Source organism: Crocodylus siamensis, chromosome 12 (assembly GCF_052110815.1).
Source record: "Crocodylus siamensis isolate JL-2025a chromosome 12, ASM5211081v1, whole genome shotgun sequence".
Lineage (NCBI taxonomy): Eukaryota > Metazoa > Chordata > Crocodylia > Crocodylidae > Crocodylus > Crocodylus siamensis.
Window position 1 is genome coordinate 1,963,844 of NC_143406.1, and position 16,035 is coordinate 1,979,878.

A 16,035-nucleotide genomic window follows, 5' to 3' on the forward strand; every position below is an offset into this window, starting at 1 on the left:
AGCAGTGCAGATGAACGCTCTGTGCTCTGACGGCAGAAGGGGAAACCGCCCTGTGGAGAGTCCCCCCCTCCAGGCAAGGAGAGCAGCCTTGTAAGGCAGTCCCGTCCCCTCCCTGGCCTGGAGGAGTTTTCAGGCACCGTGGGGAGCCCTGGCCAGTCGTGGAGGGCAGAGTATGGTGCTGAGGAGCCCTGCAGAGTGGGAATGACTGCAAACACTTCTCCCCCCCACGACTGAGCTCCTGCTACTAGTGGGTAACACGGACGGTGCCTGTGCTCCCTGCTCCCGCCGTGGCCTTGAACGTGGCCAGCTAAGCAGTAGCCCTGCAGGCTTGGAGGTGGTACTCAGATCCCAGCCCTCCCTGCTCTGTCCTGAGCCCCATGGAGGCTGTGTAGACGGAGATGAGCCTTGCGTGCTGGGGCCCGATGCCAGCTATACGCTACATCTCTAGGTGGCACCTGAGGCACCTCATGCTCCTTGGCCCTTCCACCCTTGGGATTCTTTGAGGGAGAAGAGGTCTTTGTGTGTGTTTAACCCCTGCCTCCTTCCCACGGCAGGGTGGATAACAACCATCTGTTGCTGCTGATGATCCATGTCTTTCGGGAAAACGAGGAGCAGCTGTTCAGGGTAAGATTGGCCTTGTCCAGTCAAGCGATTCTGTCTCTTCCCATGCAGCAGCGACCCAGGACGTGGGACCATTGTCTGGAAAGCTGCAGACAGGGCAGTGGCACGGTGAACCAATCACAAAACCAGAGAGAGAGGGCTGGGAAGGCCACTTAGTCCAGCGTGCTGTTCAGGCCAGGGCCACCCCTGTAAACCATCCCAGACAAAGGCTCATTTAGCCTGCACCGGACAGTTGCAGGGATGCCTCAGTCCATCCCATGAACGCCAGGGGCTATGCAAGTGTGGGAGCAGTGGTATCAGCCAGGCGATAAGTACGTTCCTGTCTCGTCACAGAGATGGAGCCTAACCTTATTCAGAGCCACCTCGCAGAGCTGGTCATTTCCAAGGCCGCAGCCCTGGTAGGAACACCGTTATAACCTGGGTTATACTAAAGAGCCAGGCTGCCTGCTGGCCCTGCTGTTGCAGCCAGGAGCTCTTTATGCTGCAGGCAGAATCGTCTCTCTGCATCCCAGAGACCCGGTGCCCATGTTAACAGCAAACCAGAAGCACGGTGTGGTGAGGCATCTCTCCTCTCTCCTTGCACAGATGATCCGAATGAGCACGGGGCACATGGAGGGGAATCTCCAGCTCATCTACATCCTGCTGACGGACTGTTACATTTACCTGATCCGGAAAGGTATCCTGGCCCAGCGGCCTCTCTGCTACCTCCCCATGAAGCACCACAGACTCCAGTGAGGCCTTTTGGTCCCACAGGGGTTTCACCTTGAGAAGCCTGGATGTGCAGTGAGGGAGCTGGGGGGGGGGCCTCCAGGGTGCACACCCCTGTGCAGGAGCTCGTGCCAGGGGCAGTTTGCTAAGGGACGTTTCACAGCTGTTTAGGGAGCAAGAAAGGTACAGGTCTTCCTTTTTCTGGTACTAGAAGTTCAGATCTCCTGCTCCCAAGAATCCCGGGATGGCTAATTCTGCAAGAGAGAAGGCTTGGCCTACAGGCCAAAAGCCGCGGGGCAGACCAGGGCGAGTCTGTGCTGAGTTTTGGAAATCTCCCTTCTCCCAGTTCCTCACACTCCCCTGTGTCCTGTGCCAGGAGCAGCGGAAAAGCCTTACATGGTGGAAGAGGCCGTTTCCTACAATGAGCTTGACTACGTCTCGGTGAGTTTAGGCTGAGTGCACAGCAGCTGATGTAGGCGCCCCTGGGGCACAGGGGATGACCAGGAAGAGGCCTGTAGTTTTTGCCTGGCTGGGCTGGATTCATTTTGCAGCCTCCTTCTGGTGTCTGGGATTTGGGAGCATCACACCAGTATCGGGGCCTTGCCCTGCTTGGGGGCAGTGATCTCTGGTAGTGGGGTAGTGGAGTCGTGGAGCCAGGCCTGCCTGACTACAAGGTTTGTGGTCTCAGGGTGGGGGATCTCAACGGGGGTTCAGAGGAAGCGCCCACTCTCCCATAAATATATTTCCCCTTTAGCTTTTAGCTGGTGTCGCATCAGGCCCAAGAGGGGGCGGGGGGGAGTTTCTCTCCAAGGCCTTGTCCCCATCCTGGATTCTCAGCCACTGACGTGTTACCACCACAGGTTGGCCTGGATCAACAGACGGTAACACTGGTCTGTACCAATCGGAGGAAGCAGTTCCTGCTGGACACCGCCGACGTGGCCCTGACGGAGTAAGTTAGACGGTTGTGCACAGCCGTGACGCTGTCCCTCTTCGGGCACGGGTTCATTTATCAGCAGTTTGCTCAAGGCCTCGGGGCTGTCCCTTGTATATCTATAGTGGCCTCATTAAGTTAAGGCAAGTGCCTCTGATCAAAGCCTACCGTCTGAAACAGTCTGGATCTTATGGTCTGTCTGCTGTTTCAAAGTCCCTGAGCTGTGTGCGAGTTGGAGGTGGTTTTAAGTAGAATAGTCCAGCCCTGGAAATGGTTTAACACTTGGATTGAATTAAATGGTTTGAAACCACTTGGATTGAATTGCAAAGCACTCCAACAGCTCCCTCTCCTGGCTGAAATTCCAGCGCGGAGCCTGCGGCTTCCAGTTGCGATACATCTCAGTCATCGTTCGTGCACTGCTCATGTGTGGTACCCAAGGTGCACCAGTGACCAGGGTTTGCTGCAAACTGCCATGCCCGCTTGTATTGCAGAATAAGTGTGTGACATTAGCCTTCTCTCCAAGACCAGGCTGGTCTTGGAGTGCCCCTAAGCAGGACACTTGCTCTTTTTTATATCGCCCTTAATGGATGAAGATAAATTGCTTGAGTTCTGAGGTCACTGACAAACCTGCAGCTCTTTCCTCACTCTAAGTGGCCTGTGCCCTGGCGGACTTGTGGGTGCCTTGGGGCCCTTGGGCAGCACCTTCCTGTTTTAAGCTAAATCAGTTGGCTTTCCTTCCCACCACGCTATTTCAGCAGGATTGTGTAAGTTCAGGTCCCTGAGTGCAGCTTTCTCTGGCAGGCTCCTTCAGGCATCAGCAGCTTCCGTCCCCTTCAGACTTGATCTCAAGACCCTTTGGCACATTTGGGCACTGATTCTCCAAGCTGACCCAGGGAGGAGAGACACTGTGGGTGTATGAAACCCCTTTGTTCTCATGCGGTTGAAAGAGGTCTGCTCCTGTAGATCCTGTGGCACGATCAACTCCACGCTGTCATTTCTGAGCCAGGACCCAGGCTGGCGCTTAGCTCTCTTGCGTATTGCACTTCTTAAGGGTCTGGTACCAAGACAGGATCTCACCAAAGCTGTCTGTCCTTCCCAGATTCTTCTTGGTCTCTTTGAAGTCGGCCATGATCAAAGGCTGCCGGGAACCACCGTATCCCAGCATCCTCACTGATGCCACAATGGAGAAGCTGGCGCTGGCTAAGTTTGTGGCCCAAGAGTCCAAGTGCGAGGTGAGGTGGGAGTGACAAGCACTTTTTAAATCGAATCTTCACTGGATGTTCCCGTTTGGGTCCCCACTTTACAATGCACGGGCTCTTGGGAGGGCTCCAGTGGGTCCCTGGGCCCTGGCCTACAGTGTCCTCGGCCCACACTGATTACCCCATGCATGTGGGCAGGCTTATCTTCCCTGCTGAATTGTCAGTCTTCCTCACCCACTGCACCATGCTGTTCACCCAGAGGCGCTGGCAGGTTTCATAGCGGATGAAGTGAGCCTTCTGTGTCTCACGCTTGCTTTAGAGGCGAGGTCTGAGGTTTAATTGCCAGTAGGTGCTTGGAGATGCCTAAGCTGGCAGGTGCCATATACCAGGAGGTGCAGCGATGACTGTGCTACGCAGTCCCCATCAGGAGGACTCAGCTTGCTGCCAGGCTTCCTTTATGCAGGCCCTTGAGGTTGTGTTTTCTGCCGTGCTGGCTCCCCAGCCCGGGGTCCCACCATCCCCTCCCCACCCAGCTGTTAGCTGAAAGGCTGGTAACATTGTGGTCTGTCTGTCAAAGGCTTCTGAAGTGGTCGTGCGCTTCTATGGCCTTGTTCACTGGGAGGACCCCATGGACGAGGCTCTGGGACCAGCTCCTAGCAATTACACTTCTGCTGAGAACTCGGTCACAAAGGAGGGCATCCTGCATTACAAAGCCGGGACCTCGTACCTGGGCAAGGAGCAATGGAAGACCTGCTTTGTGGTGCTCAGGTAGGACATGGGACTGCATTTCCATAGGCGCTCTAACTCGCATCTGAGGCGAAGGTGGCAGGGAAGGCATTAGGTCGGGGGGGGGGTTGTAGACACCTCAGCGAGGCCAGGTAGGAGGAGACCAGAGACGCCTTGAGCACCTTGAGCCCTCACTGAGATCAGCAAGCTGCCACCCTAGCACGATGGCTTCTATAAGGTGCGCAGCTAGCTTTTATCCAAGGCAGGTCTTGTCAGCCAAGATACTGTTCCCATGCTCTCTGAGGGGTGAAGAGCCTGGATGGGACTTTAGTTGGAGCCTACTGTTTTCGTCACAAGTGAAGCAGGATGTCCTCACAGAGGAAGCTGGACCTGGGTCTCGAGTCCAGTCCTCTGTTAGGCACCTCATTGCAGCTAGAGGTGGGATTGCAGAGTGGTGGCATACTCACGCCAGCTACCTTGGGTGCTGGTAGCAGAAAAAATATGGTGCCAAAGGCTTCAGCCCACCCAGAACCCTGAGTAGGTGCCTGGGCTTCTAGCTCAAACTGCAGTGCAAGCTGGTGCACGTTGACTGCCATTGGTATCTGAGCTAGCCAGATTAAACCTTGCTCTGGCATGGGTTTTTAAGTCACTTGTGGAACTATAAACCTTGCATCTGTCTGTGCTGTGGCTTGTTCCACACTAGCAACAAAGATCCACTGCTTTGTGGGGCGCAGGAGCCATATATCAGCTGCTGGCCAAGGCAAGGGGAAGATTATGCTGCTGTTCAGGTTGCACAGATTGATTTACGTAGCCTGTGTCTTGTCTGTCCAATTAGCAGCAACGGCATCTTATACCAGTACCCAGACCGCACCGATGTTACGCCTCTGCTCTCTGTGACCATGGGGTAAGTGGGCATTAGCTCGTTAGCTGCAGTGCAGAACAGTGACCCTATTCACCTCACCCCTGACTTACCTGCTCTTGACAGTAGATAGCATCACTCAGTCTCCACAGTGCTCACCTGCAGAGTGGGCACTGTTTCTCATCTACAGGTGTTTTACCCTATATTTTAGCTGATCTGGGGAGGTCCTTCCAGCCTGCTCTGAGATCGCTCAGCGCGTGTCCACTGAGGGTAATCGGTGCCTAGAAGGGGTCAGGATATTAGCAGCAATGCCAGCGGGCAGAGGTCTGCCTCCTCTCCAAAACAGACAGCTGGTCAAATTTGCAACACTGCAGCAGTTTTCTTTCCATCTCGAAGTCAAATAATTCAGGCAGGAGACTGGACAATGGCACTCAGTGCTGTATCTGACTCCGCCATGAGTCCCCTGGGTGACCGTGAGCAAGGCACTTACAATTCCCCGCCTGTAAAACATGGACTCTTGGGTGAAGCTGCTGGCCCCTATACACACATGGGTCCCTATGAATTAGTGGGAGTCTGGCTTGAGACACTCCTCTGAGTGACAAATGAGGCCTGGTCTATCAGCTGCCTGCTCTTAGCGGGTGGGGGTGGGAGCTACCCTGCTGGCTGGCTAGTAGGGATCTGAGGCTCAGGGCTTTTGGGCCAGTCCTGGCAGGAGCACCTGGTCCTGCTGACTACAGGGCATGTGATTGCGATGGGTTTGTCAATGGCCAGTTTCACACGCACGAGACTGTGGTGCAAACCCTGGGTGCAGCAGACTGCCCCGTGCCCAAGCCACCTACCAGCCACAGGCCATTCCCAGCAGGGGTCTTGCCTTGGAGTTGGGCTCCAGGCGCTCTCACAGGGAGACCATCCCCAGAGCTTGGACCCTGCAGTGCAACCATGCCCCCCCCCGCCCCCCCCACAGCCTTGAGCGGGGCTGTGTGATGCACCTCGCCTCCTCTCCGCTCCCCGGCACGTGGGGACAGAACCGGGTCCGACAGTAACTAGGTTTCTGAACTCCAGCGATTCGAGCCCACCCCTCTGCTCTGTTGCCCGCCAGGGGGGAGCAGTGTGGTGGGTGCCGACGGTCGAACACCACGGAGCGACCCCACTCCTTCCAGGTGATCCTGACCGACCGCCCGTCCCTGGAGCTGAGTGCCGAGAACGAGGAGGAGATGGCAGACTGGATGCAGTACTTCTGCCAGGCTGTCTCCAAAGGGGTGAGCTGCTGCCCTGGCACGCTCCAGGCCCCCCGCTGCAGAGTGGGGGCACTTTCCATCGTGCCTGGCTAGGGTCAGCTCTCCCTAGGCTGGTGTAAACCTGCCAGCCGGCAGCCCCTGTTGGTTGGTGCTCCATGGAGGAGCGGGCATCCAGCATTGCCCTCTTTTCTGTCCGTCTTACGCCCAGGCTTCCTGCAGCTCCACATCCCAGCTCTCCACACCCCTGTCCAGCCCGCTGGCTACAGGTTTCCTGGGACCCCCATCATTCAGGACTCCCTGAGGCCTCTGGTGTGGGGTAGTGGTGTCCTTGGCAGTCCTTGGTACAGGGTAGTTTTAGTCCTGGGCAGCAGGCTTGGGGAGTGGCTGTGGCTGGTGGTTTGTAGCCTCTTAGAAATGTGCTGTGCCCACACCCTGATGGGTAGAGCCCTTCACCATGGGCCTCCCTGCATTTTGAAGGACGTCCTGTACGTGCTGCTTTGTCATGGACACTCAGTGCTGACAGACAGCCCAGCAGCCAGGGCAGTGGGGGGCCCTGCCAGGAAGGAGACCACACTCCGGAGTGGGCATGGTGCCCTTAAGTTGTGGCATATCTTAGGCCCAGGCTTTGCAGCAAAGCATCTATTGCTGATTCTCCTGATACTGCCCCCAAAGCTTGGAAGCACACCTCGCTGTTTAGACCCCTGCAGAGTCCCCTCGTCCTTGGCTCTGAATGCGACAGGCCTTCTAGGGTCTCCGTGACTGGACAAAAGGGATGCCTGGACAGCAGCTGTTGAGGTCTGTTCAGGTGAAATGAGGAGGCAAAACCTCCAGCCCAGCCAGGGTGGAGCTGTAGGGGAGGGGATGAGCAGCTGGGTCCTGAGGCCGGGCTAAGACCCTCCGCTGGAGTAGATCATCAGGAGCTCCCTGATGCCAGTGAAGAAGCTCTGCCTCGCTCCAGCCCTGGGTCTGGCTCTAGGAGCTGTTTTTGGTTTTTGACCCATCTCAGCTGCCGCACAGAGCAGCATCTGGAGAAGCCCCCGGATGTCCGTGGGAAGTCTTGCATAGAAGTCGAGGGGGAAGCTCGTAGAGTGGTGCCGCTAACGGTTGCCCTCTCCCTCATCAGGTTATCCCGCAGGGGGTGGTGCCTGCGCCCTGCATCCCTTGCTGCCTCGTGATAGCGGATGAGAAGGTCTTCACCTGCCATGAAGACTGCCAGACGAGCTTCTTCCGCTCGCTCGGCACTGTGGAGCTGACGGATGTCGCTGCCATCTCCACGGAGGCGGGCAAGGAGTACTGTATTATAGTGAGTGTGGGGCATGTCCGTGTAGCAGCACAGGGCCTGACGGATGCTGGGGGGGGTTGGGGTTGGCTCCCTGAATAACCACCACACCTGTCCATTGGCGTTTAGGAGTTTGCTAAGGACCGCGAGCAGTTCCTGCCCCCCTGGGTCCTGTACTTCAGTTGCACTACAGAACTGGAGAGGTTCCTCTCGGCACTGAGCACTGTTTGGAAAGACATCTACCAGGTGAGTGGAGGCGAGGCAGCGCTGACCGCATTAGTTTGCGGCTTATGGGTGAGCTGTGTGCTCCTGCTTCCCCCACCACACAGTGAGGCTGAACTGAAGGAGGGAGCAGTGGGAGGGCGGCTTTCTAGAGGCAGCTGTGGGCCAGCCTCGGCATGTGCATGTCAGTAGAGCAGAATGGCAGGGGTGGCCAGGCCGGGGTCCATGCGGTGTGGGAGAGAAGGGAGGGCTGCAGGCAGAGTCTCTGCTAGGCTTCTGCTCCCCCCATGCACTGGAAATCGGACCGAGTTAGCCAACACGGCGGCATCCCCAGTTGTTTGCCCCTGAAACCGGTTCTGATGGCCAGTCTCAAGGAAGGAAGAGCAGAAGATGGGGCAGTGGCGGCCAGCACAGCCCTCTCCCCTCCCAGGGCCAGCAGTGCCAGCGACTCGGACAGTCTGCAGTGCTGCGCGCGTTCCCCAGCTGAGCTTTCTGGCTCCCGAGTGCCCCTGTGTCCCGGAGCCCCTTTAACCTGGGACGGCTCCGAGCACAGTGTCACGGGCAGTCCTGTGACCCGCCCGCCTTTGCTCCAGATTGATTTGCTGCACAAGGCCGTCCAGGAGGGCTCTGTCAAGAAGAAATGCGAGGACGCCCTGAGCCTGATCCACAGCACCTGGCAGCGCAGCGACAGCCTGTGCCGCGGGCGGGCCTCGCGGGACCCCTGGTGTTAACCCCGGAGTGCAGGACACGCAGCAGGGAGGACGCTGCCGCGGGGGGGAGAGCACCCCCGGCTGTCGCAAGCACAAGGAACCTGCCGGCCGCTCTGTCACCCGGGAGCAGCGGGCTGGGCCGTGCCCGCCGGGGTCCGTGCAGCCGGCAGCCTCCCTGGGACGCCTGATGCCCAGGGACCTGCAGGCTCGAGGCAGCTGCTTCAGAGGTGGCTGGATGGCATGTCTGGCTCCTGCTCTCAACACGCGCACCGCAGAGCAAAGCCAGAGAGCTGGGCAGGCCCGCCTCCCAGAGCAACCAAGTTTACATTCTCCTGAGCACGGCTGCGGGGCACTCGGCACGTCGCTGTCTGTCGGCGCGGCCCAGCACTCAGCCTCTGCGTTCGCGGCATGGGAGCTTGCGCTCGCTGTCCCACCGAAGCCTTCGGGACTGCACCACGGTACCTCGCTTCTCAGCTGCATCGCAGGGATCTGCCGGCACTGCGCCCCGACACCGGGGTGCTTCGTCTACACTGCCCGCGACCTGTGGCAGCTGCAGGGAGATCCTTCCTCGGGGGGTCTCGGGGGCGGGTCTGTGCCATCCTCCATCACCCAGCCAAGTTACTCTCTTACTGGAATAATAACCTACTATTAACACGGGTGGAGGGGGTGGGTCTGAGCAGCGGGTTGCTCAGGACGGGCAGACGCACCCTTGGGCCATGGGCCCGAGTGCCTGGACTGACTAGTTGTTCATTTTAGAACACGTTAGGGTGAGGCTGGAACACTAACTAGCTCCCGCGCATGTTTGCTCCTCGCTAATACGATCGCAGAATTACGCACCGCTTCACCCCCACGGGGTGTCTGCGGCAGGCAGCTCCCACGCGCGCGCACAGCTCCCTGCCCACCCACGAGCGCTTGTCGCCACATGCTGGGCTCTCTCCCTGCGATAGCTCTTCCTCTCGCTCTTTGCTCTTCATAGATCTCTGCCCAGGGCACGCACCTCGGACTGCATCGCGGCCGTAAAATGCCACAGGGTGGACGGCAGAGGCTCTTCCTCAGCCAGTCTTGCTGCTTGGGCTTTTTTGGTTGTGGCCAGGGGTCTAAACTGGTGCCAAAAAAGCAAAGGTTGGGAGAAGTTGGACCATAAAGTCCTGATGGATATAACCTGGAATGGTGAGCAGCATCAGATGTGGTCCCTCCGCATGCTCCGACTTGCCAAACAGCTGGTGCTGGAGTTGTCAGGAGAGCTCAGAAACGGGGACGGATGAAACACTGGGGCAAATCCCGGCACCCTGAAGGGTGGGAGGTAGGCAAGTGGGGGCTGAGGTTTTCCAGGCGTGTCGGGGGGGGGGGTGTTTAGACACATGCCTTCCATGACTGGGAATGGCAAGTATGTCAAAATCTCCTGGATTGCTTTGCAGATCTCAGCCAGAGGGAGGTGGCTAAAGGCATGGGGAAGCTGGGCGTGGGGTGGCTTTACCTATTAACCCTTTGTGTGTGCAGAAGGAAATCCATATGAACTGGGGCCATGTCACGTACCCTCTACAGAGAGTGTTCGGGGGTTTTGCTTGAGGTTTTTTGTTTTTTTTAAAGAAAAATAATAATGTAGAGATCTTCTAATGTAATATATGTTCACAGGGCCTTTTTCCAGGAGGTGATCTCTGTGACTGAATGTATGTGTATATACATCTGCTTCCTTCTCCCCTCCCTCCGAATAAACACCCGTTGGTAACTCGGAGTCTGCCCATGTCAGTCCTGGCCCCGACTGCCTTTGCTACAAGCTGGGTTTCCTCCAGGGCTTATCCTCGACCTTTGCCCTGCAGCCAGATGCTCCCCGAACCTGATGGCTGGGGAGGGAACGGGAAAGGGAACAAACCGCAGTGCTGTGCGACCTTCATACCAGTCTGGCTGCCTCTGTACTGGTACTGGATTGCCACGGTAGTTAATTGATGTTAATTAGCTATCGGGTAATAAAGCTCATGATGGGACAGGTCACTTTGTATGCTAACCACAGCCCGGGTCATGGATTCGTAGACCCTGGGGGCTGGAGGGGACCTGAGGAGGTTGCACCTAGTCCAGCCCCTGCTCCAAGCAGGTCCAGCCCCAGCTGCATCATCCCAGTCAAGGCTTTGTGTAGCCGGGTGCTAAAAACCTCAAGGACGGTGAGCCCACCACCTGCTTCATTCTAGTGAGAGTTTTTCCTCATATCCAACCTAAACCTCCCTTGCTGCAACTTCAGAGACTTGCTGGTTGTCACCGGTCCGTCATGGCAGGCTGGGCCTGGGGCGATGCTCCTTTTCCCCCTGAGGGCTCTGCTTGTCGGGCCGTTCTTGGCCCCAGCCTCCGAGCAGACCTGTCTTGTGCATGAGCCCGGAGGACGAATGTGCAACAGTCTCTTCCTCATCCAGCTGCAGCACTTGTTTTGGTTTCTGCCCCCGAACCTGGAGTTGAACCTCGTCCCAAAGGGGTGCTGGCAGCGATTCACATAGGGCTGCAGGAGTTCAGGCCTGGCCCTCGCCTCCTTGGCCCTGCCTGCTGCCCTCCTCGAGGCCCATCTCTGTCGGCCCACCTCTCCGTCCGGCTGCGTTTTTATTCTGGCCCTGGCAGCAGCTGAGGCTGGGCTGTCTCTTGAGTAAAGCAGCTGGACCCTGCTGCAGCGACCAGACTTCCTGAGGCCGCCCTGCTTCCCTTGGGCTTGCGGGGTCCCGAGGGGAGAGGAGGGAGGCGCTGGGGTAGGAAGGAATCGGGGTCCTCGTTCCATCACAGACACGTTGCGCGACTGGCTCCAGCCCCGATCTCTCAAGGCGCTTTGGATGTGAAGAGACAAAACAAGCAGACCGGTTTTGAAGTACGTGGGTCACGCTGAACCGATGCCACTGCTTCATCTGTCCGCATCTGCAGTGGTAGCTACAAGGAGAGCGACACTGCTGTGGCTGCTAAACCTGAACCAAACCCGTTCCAAAGGACACTGGTGTTGGCTCCACTTGTGTTGACAGAGGAGCAGACTCCTGGAACAGTGTTTTTTTGAGGGGGGGTGTTGTTTTTTGCGGGGTTTTTAAATGTATTTTGGGTTCCAAGTCAAATTAGCCAAATCAGTTCCACTTTGTATTGATGCACAGAACTCGATCCAAAAACCACGTCAACTGAGCAGGTGGAACGCAATCGTTCTGAATGCCACGTACGGCGCTACAACCGGGGAGCATCCTCCATCCCAGACCTCTCACCCTGGCACTTCGGATGCTGCAGGCATCCTATGTACAGCCCCAGACCTGGAGGTCTTGGGATTCAGATGCCCCCTACGCTTGATTCTAGCCTACAAGAGGCCGAGTTACTTTGGTTCACTTGGTGCGTCCTGAGCGGTGCGTTTCCTGCCTTTTGTGAAGTGGGATCTTGCCCACGGCTGGGAGGCACCGAGCCAGCAGGAGCAAGGCGCCTCATTCCCTTTAAGGATCCGAGCCCCGGTCTCATGAGCCCTGCCCTGTGTGGGGGGAGATAGGCAGGGAGAGGTGCCTTCAGCCGGGCTGTAGTGAACAAGGACAAGGAGGAGAAGGGGAACTGGCCCAGGCCCGCAGCCTCCTGTCTGGCTCAGGCTGGTGGAGGACTTTACCCACCCCGCGTTGCTGGCGGGCAGCGAGAGGGGACCGCTGCCCCGGGCACCGCCTGCCGTGAGAGTTAACGTTTAAACCGTGCTTTTGCTACCACACCTTGGCCTGTGCTCCTGGCCCAAAGTCAAGGGGGAGTGCCACACCCCGTCCAGGGGCGCCTGCTCTCAGGGTAACCCTGTCCCTCCTGGCCAGAGGGTGCTGAGAGATGAGGGGGAGCTCTGGGGTTTGGCTGGGGGGAGGAAAGGCAGCTGATTTCTGGGTCAGGATCCTCAGCCAACCCTCAGCACTGAGCTGGCCCTGGGCATCTGCCTTCTCTGTAAGCGTGCAGGGCTTTGCAGGGCAGGGTGTCTCTGGGAGGGAGAAACCAAACCTGAACTGAAATCAGTGGGGTTAGGTATGGGAGGATGATGCCCCTGCCAGCCAGGACCTGACAAATAACTTAAACCCTTCAAATCTTTATGGCTTCCTGGCACGGCCTGTGAAACAGCCAAGTCCCTGAGACCAGGCTGTGCACCCAGCAGCTGGGCCCAGGACTGCCCGGTAGACCTGTGTTCCCGTCCTGGCTTCTGCCGGGGCACTTCCTTCCTCCCTGCGCTTCTGGCTCCCTGTCGGCAGAGCGGGAGCATTCAAGGGAAGTTTTGCTCCCTAGAGCGATGGCAAGGGCCTGTGCTGCGTGTGCAGCGTGCAACGCACTGACAGGCGACAGGGATGGGACTGAAACGGGGCAGTCCATCGCGCTGATCTGTGATGCGTGGAGGTGATTGGTCCTTCCCTTGAATGTCCCACTGTCCCTGGAGAGAGAGACAGGTGCCTGAGCAGAAAGTCAGTTTGATGATTAAGTTTTGACCTAGCGCTGGCCAACACCCCCAAGCCTCATCTTCCTGATCAGGCCAAAAGGCTTTCTGGCACAGTGCTAACTGCAGTGACAGTGCTAGCCCCACGCTGGACCACGGGGATGGTGGAGACTAGGGGCACTTGTACACGTCACGGGGTTTAACAGCACAATGAAGGGTGCAGGACGGGAGCCAGCACCAGCCCCCGTTCTGGATATACGCTTCCACCTGCATAGATTAAGTGCTCAATACAGTGTCAATAAGCAGAGGAAAGTAGACTGAAGGCTGGTAGCCAGGGCCACCCCTAACTGGCCAGGCCTGTGCGGATAGTTGTTCTGTGGACAGCACTGATAGCGGTTCAGGGTAACAGCTGCAGATACCTTGAGGCTTCAACTAGTGATGAGAAGGGCGTTAAGGCTATGAAACGCCTGTTCCTGTTCACCCAACATGCTGTGGCAGAAATGCCAAATATTTGCGGTCAGCTTTAACACGTCTCAAGGAGGCTGTGCCAAGCTACAGAAGCGCGGCTAAAGCAGGAGCCCACAACAGCCCATTTCTCAGCGACCTCAGTGTCACCTTTGCCAAGGTTTAATTCACCCGATCAGCAAGGGAAAGAAAGCAATTCACATGTCCAGCTAAACCGGATCAAAATGAAGAAGCAAAAGGCCTGGAAGACGACGCTCTGATTCAAGGCCTTAAAATCAATAATGCAATGATACCGTATTTCAGCTGGAAGACGCTGACCCGTTGTAACCGTGATATAACTCAACGGTTTGGATGTAATTTTTGCTTTAACAGATGTTTGTGTTACGCTGTCATAGATAAATGGTGGAAACAAAGCTGCCTTGTCAGTGAACACCATGAACCAAAGGGAAAGAAACCAGGCCGGCGGCGAGCAGCCGTCCATGAGGGTGGGGGAAGAGGAGCAATGCTTCCTTCCAGGACATAACTCTTACCAGGACACACAAATCCCAGCTCACGGAGACTTGGGTCAGTTCAGCTCCCAAAGTTTCAGTGAAACAAATTGGAATAAACCGAATTGGAGAAGATTGGAACAAGCCACCTACAAATGCAGGGTACGGGCCAGGGGGGAACCTGGAAAGCTCCACAAATGAAAGGCAGCTGGCTGGGCATAGCAACATAGGTACTGGAATAAGGGGTTATTTTTGTGCTGTTGGGGCGTGACAATAAAAGTTTGGGCTGTTGGACCTGCCTCTTGTCTCTTTTCTGACCTGGCCTGTGATTAAGGGAATTGCACCTGGGCCTCAATTCTGCGTCTAAGCTTGCAGAAGAGATCCTGACAAGACAGGCTGTATAGTCTTGTCTCTCCGGGTCAGAGGAGCCGTGTTTACTGATGGGTGGATGCCTCCTTCCTCCTGTTGATGAGAGGAGTTAAAGTGTAAGTGGGGCAGGGAAGGGAGGGGGTGCCTATGCTGCGTTGATAGGAGGTTGCAGGGCACGGCATCTACATTTTCAGCTTGTCACGGGTTTCCAGGAAACCAGCGATCCCGGCAGCCGGTTCCAGCCCAGAGGCCTGGCTAATGACGGGCTAAGCAGCAGCTGTGCAGAAAAGGACCTGGAGGGGACAGGAGCCAGCGGTGTGCCCTTGGTGCCAAGAAGGGTAACAGCATCCCGGGCTGCATCGGTAGGAGCGCTGGCAGCAGATGGAGGGCAGTGATTCTTCCCTCTGTTCAGCACTGGGGAGGCAGGCCCCATCTGCAGTCGTGTGTCCAGTTGTGCCCCCCCCATGCAGATAAGTTGGAGACAGTCCAGCGGAGGGCAGTGAAAATGGTTGTGGGGCTGGGGGATATGACTGGTGAGGAGAAGCTGAGGGAAATGGGCTGATTTAGCCTGCAGAAGAGAAGACCGAGGGGGGCTGAATAGCAGCTTTCACCTCCCTGCCGGGGGGCTGCAAAGAGGATGGAGCTGGGCTGGTCTCAGTGGGGGCAGGTGACAGGACAAGGAGCAGTGGGCTCAAGCTGCAGCAAGGGCAGCTGAGGTTGGATATTAGGAAAACCTCTCACTGGGAGGGCTGTGAAGCATGGCACAGGCTCCCCAGAGAGGTGGCGCAGTCGCCATCCTCAGAGGTTTTGAAGACCTGGCTGGATAAAGCCCTGGCTGGGATGATGCAGTTGGGGCTGGTCCTGCCTGGAGCAGGGGGCTGGACTCGACGTGACTCCTGAGCTCCCTTCCACCCTTGTTTTCTATCATTGTATGATCAGGTCTCATGACCCCTGCAATGCTTTTGTTCCCTGTTGTTTGTGCAGTCGAGCATGTTCTGCGCTGCGGCCCCGGGAGGGTGGCGTTATACATTAACCTCAGCAGCAGACAGGGGAAATTAGCTCTAAAAGCAGCTCCTGGTTGAAAAAAACCCATAGCTTTCCAGGGATGCCTTGCTGTGGGCTTGACCACAGTGATAACCATGGACCCAGGGGTCTTACCCTGCTCACCCCGTGGGCGAGTTGCACTGATGCCTGTATGTGCTAACCTACTTTCCACCAACACGTGCAAGAGCCTCACACCTGGACGCGGCAGGGTGGGTCCTGAGTGAGACCCCTGGGTGCTCGTGTGATCCCTACAGCAGCACTAGAAGGCAGTCTGCTCAGGGTGCCTGGATCGGCAACAACGGGCCAACTCCTCCTGGCTTTATTCGAACACCGATCGAGTCCCGGGGGACTTGTCCCTGCAATGAAAGGGAACAAGCCCCTGGAAATGTGGCCTAGTACTGCTAGACTGCAGCTCCGTGACCCCGGGAAGGACACGAGGACAGCGTCGTCTCCAGTGCATGCTGGTATGCCCTTGTGCCGCGATGGTGACCGTGCCCAGCCCCTCACCCGGAGACCAGGCCCCCATGTCAATGCTTCTGATTTCACGGGCGTTACCCTGTCTGACCTGGGCCAGGGGGCTTTGCCATTGCCCTCATAGGCTGGCCCCAGCTCTGAGTGTCACGTAGGGGCGAGGTGCAAGGACGATAAGCAGCGAAATGCTCGGCAATGGGGCACTATAAATACCTGTGACGCAGGCAGCGAGGAGGGAATCTAGGGTGAGCGGGACTCGGTGCCCGACAGACATGCTACAAATCCACACCAGCTGCAACCCACTTCCCT

At 57.1% G+C, this 16,035-nt stretch overlaps 1 protein-coding gene across 14 annotated transcripts in view; it reads left to right on the plus strand.

Moving 5' to 3' along the window:
- PLEKHM2 (pleckstrin homology and RUN domain containing M2) overlaps positions 1–10,228 on the plus strand; it is a 49,868-nt gene extending 39,640 nt beyond the window's left edge. For 6 of the 14 annotated variants that reach the window (XM_090023474.1, XM_090023480.1, XM_090023481.1 and 3 more), the window contains 11 exons: positions 555–624; positions 1,207–1,297; positions 1,676–1,770; positions 2,190–2,278; positions 3,360–3,492; positions 4,037–4,227; positions 5,021–5,089; positions 6,144–6,303; positions 7,406–7,585; positions 7,691–7,807; positions 8,377–10,228. In XM_090023474.1, coding sequence (XP_089879600.1) covers positions 555–624; positions 1,207–1,297; positions 1,676–1,770; positions 2,190–2,278; positions 3,360–3,492; positions 4,037–4,227; positions 5,021–5,089; positions 6,144–6,303; positions 7,406–7,585; positions 7,691–7,807; positions 8,377–8,514 — 1,333 coding nt within the window. In that variant the 3' untranslated portion in view covers positions 8,515–10,228. The other 8 variants (XM_090023478.1, XM_090023483.1, XM_090023485.1 and 5 more) reach the window with 5 other exon arrangements.
- Positions 10,229–16,035: the final 5,807 nt, after the last annotated feature.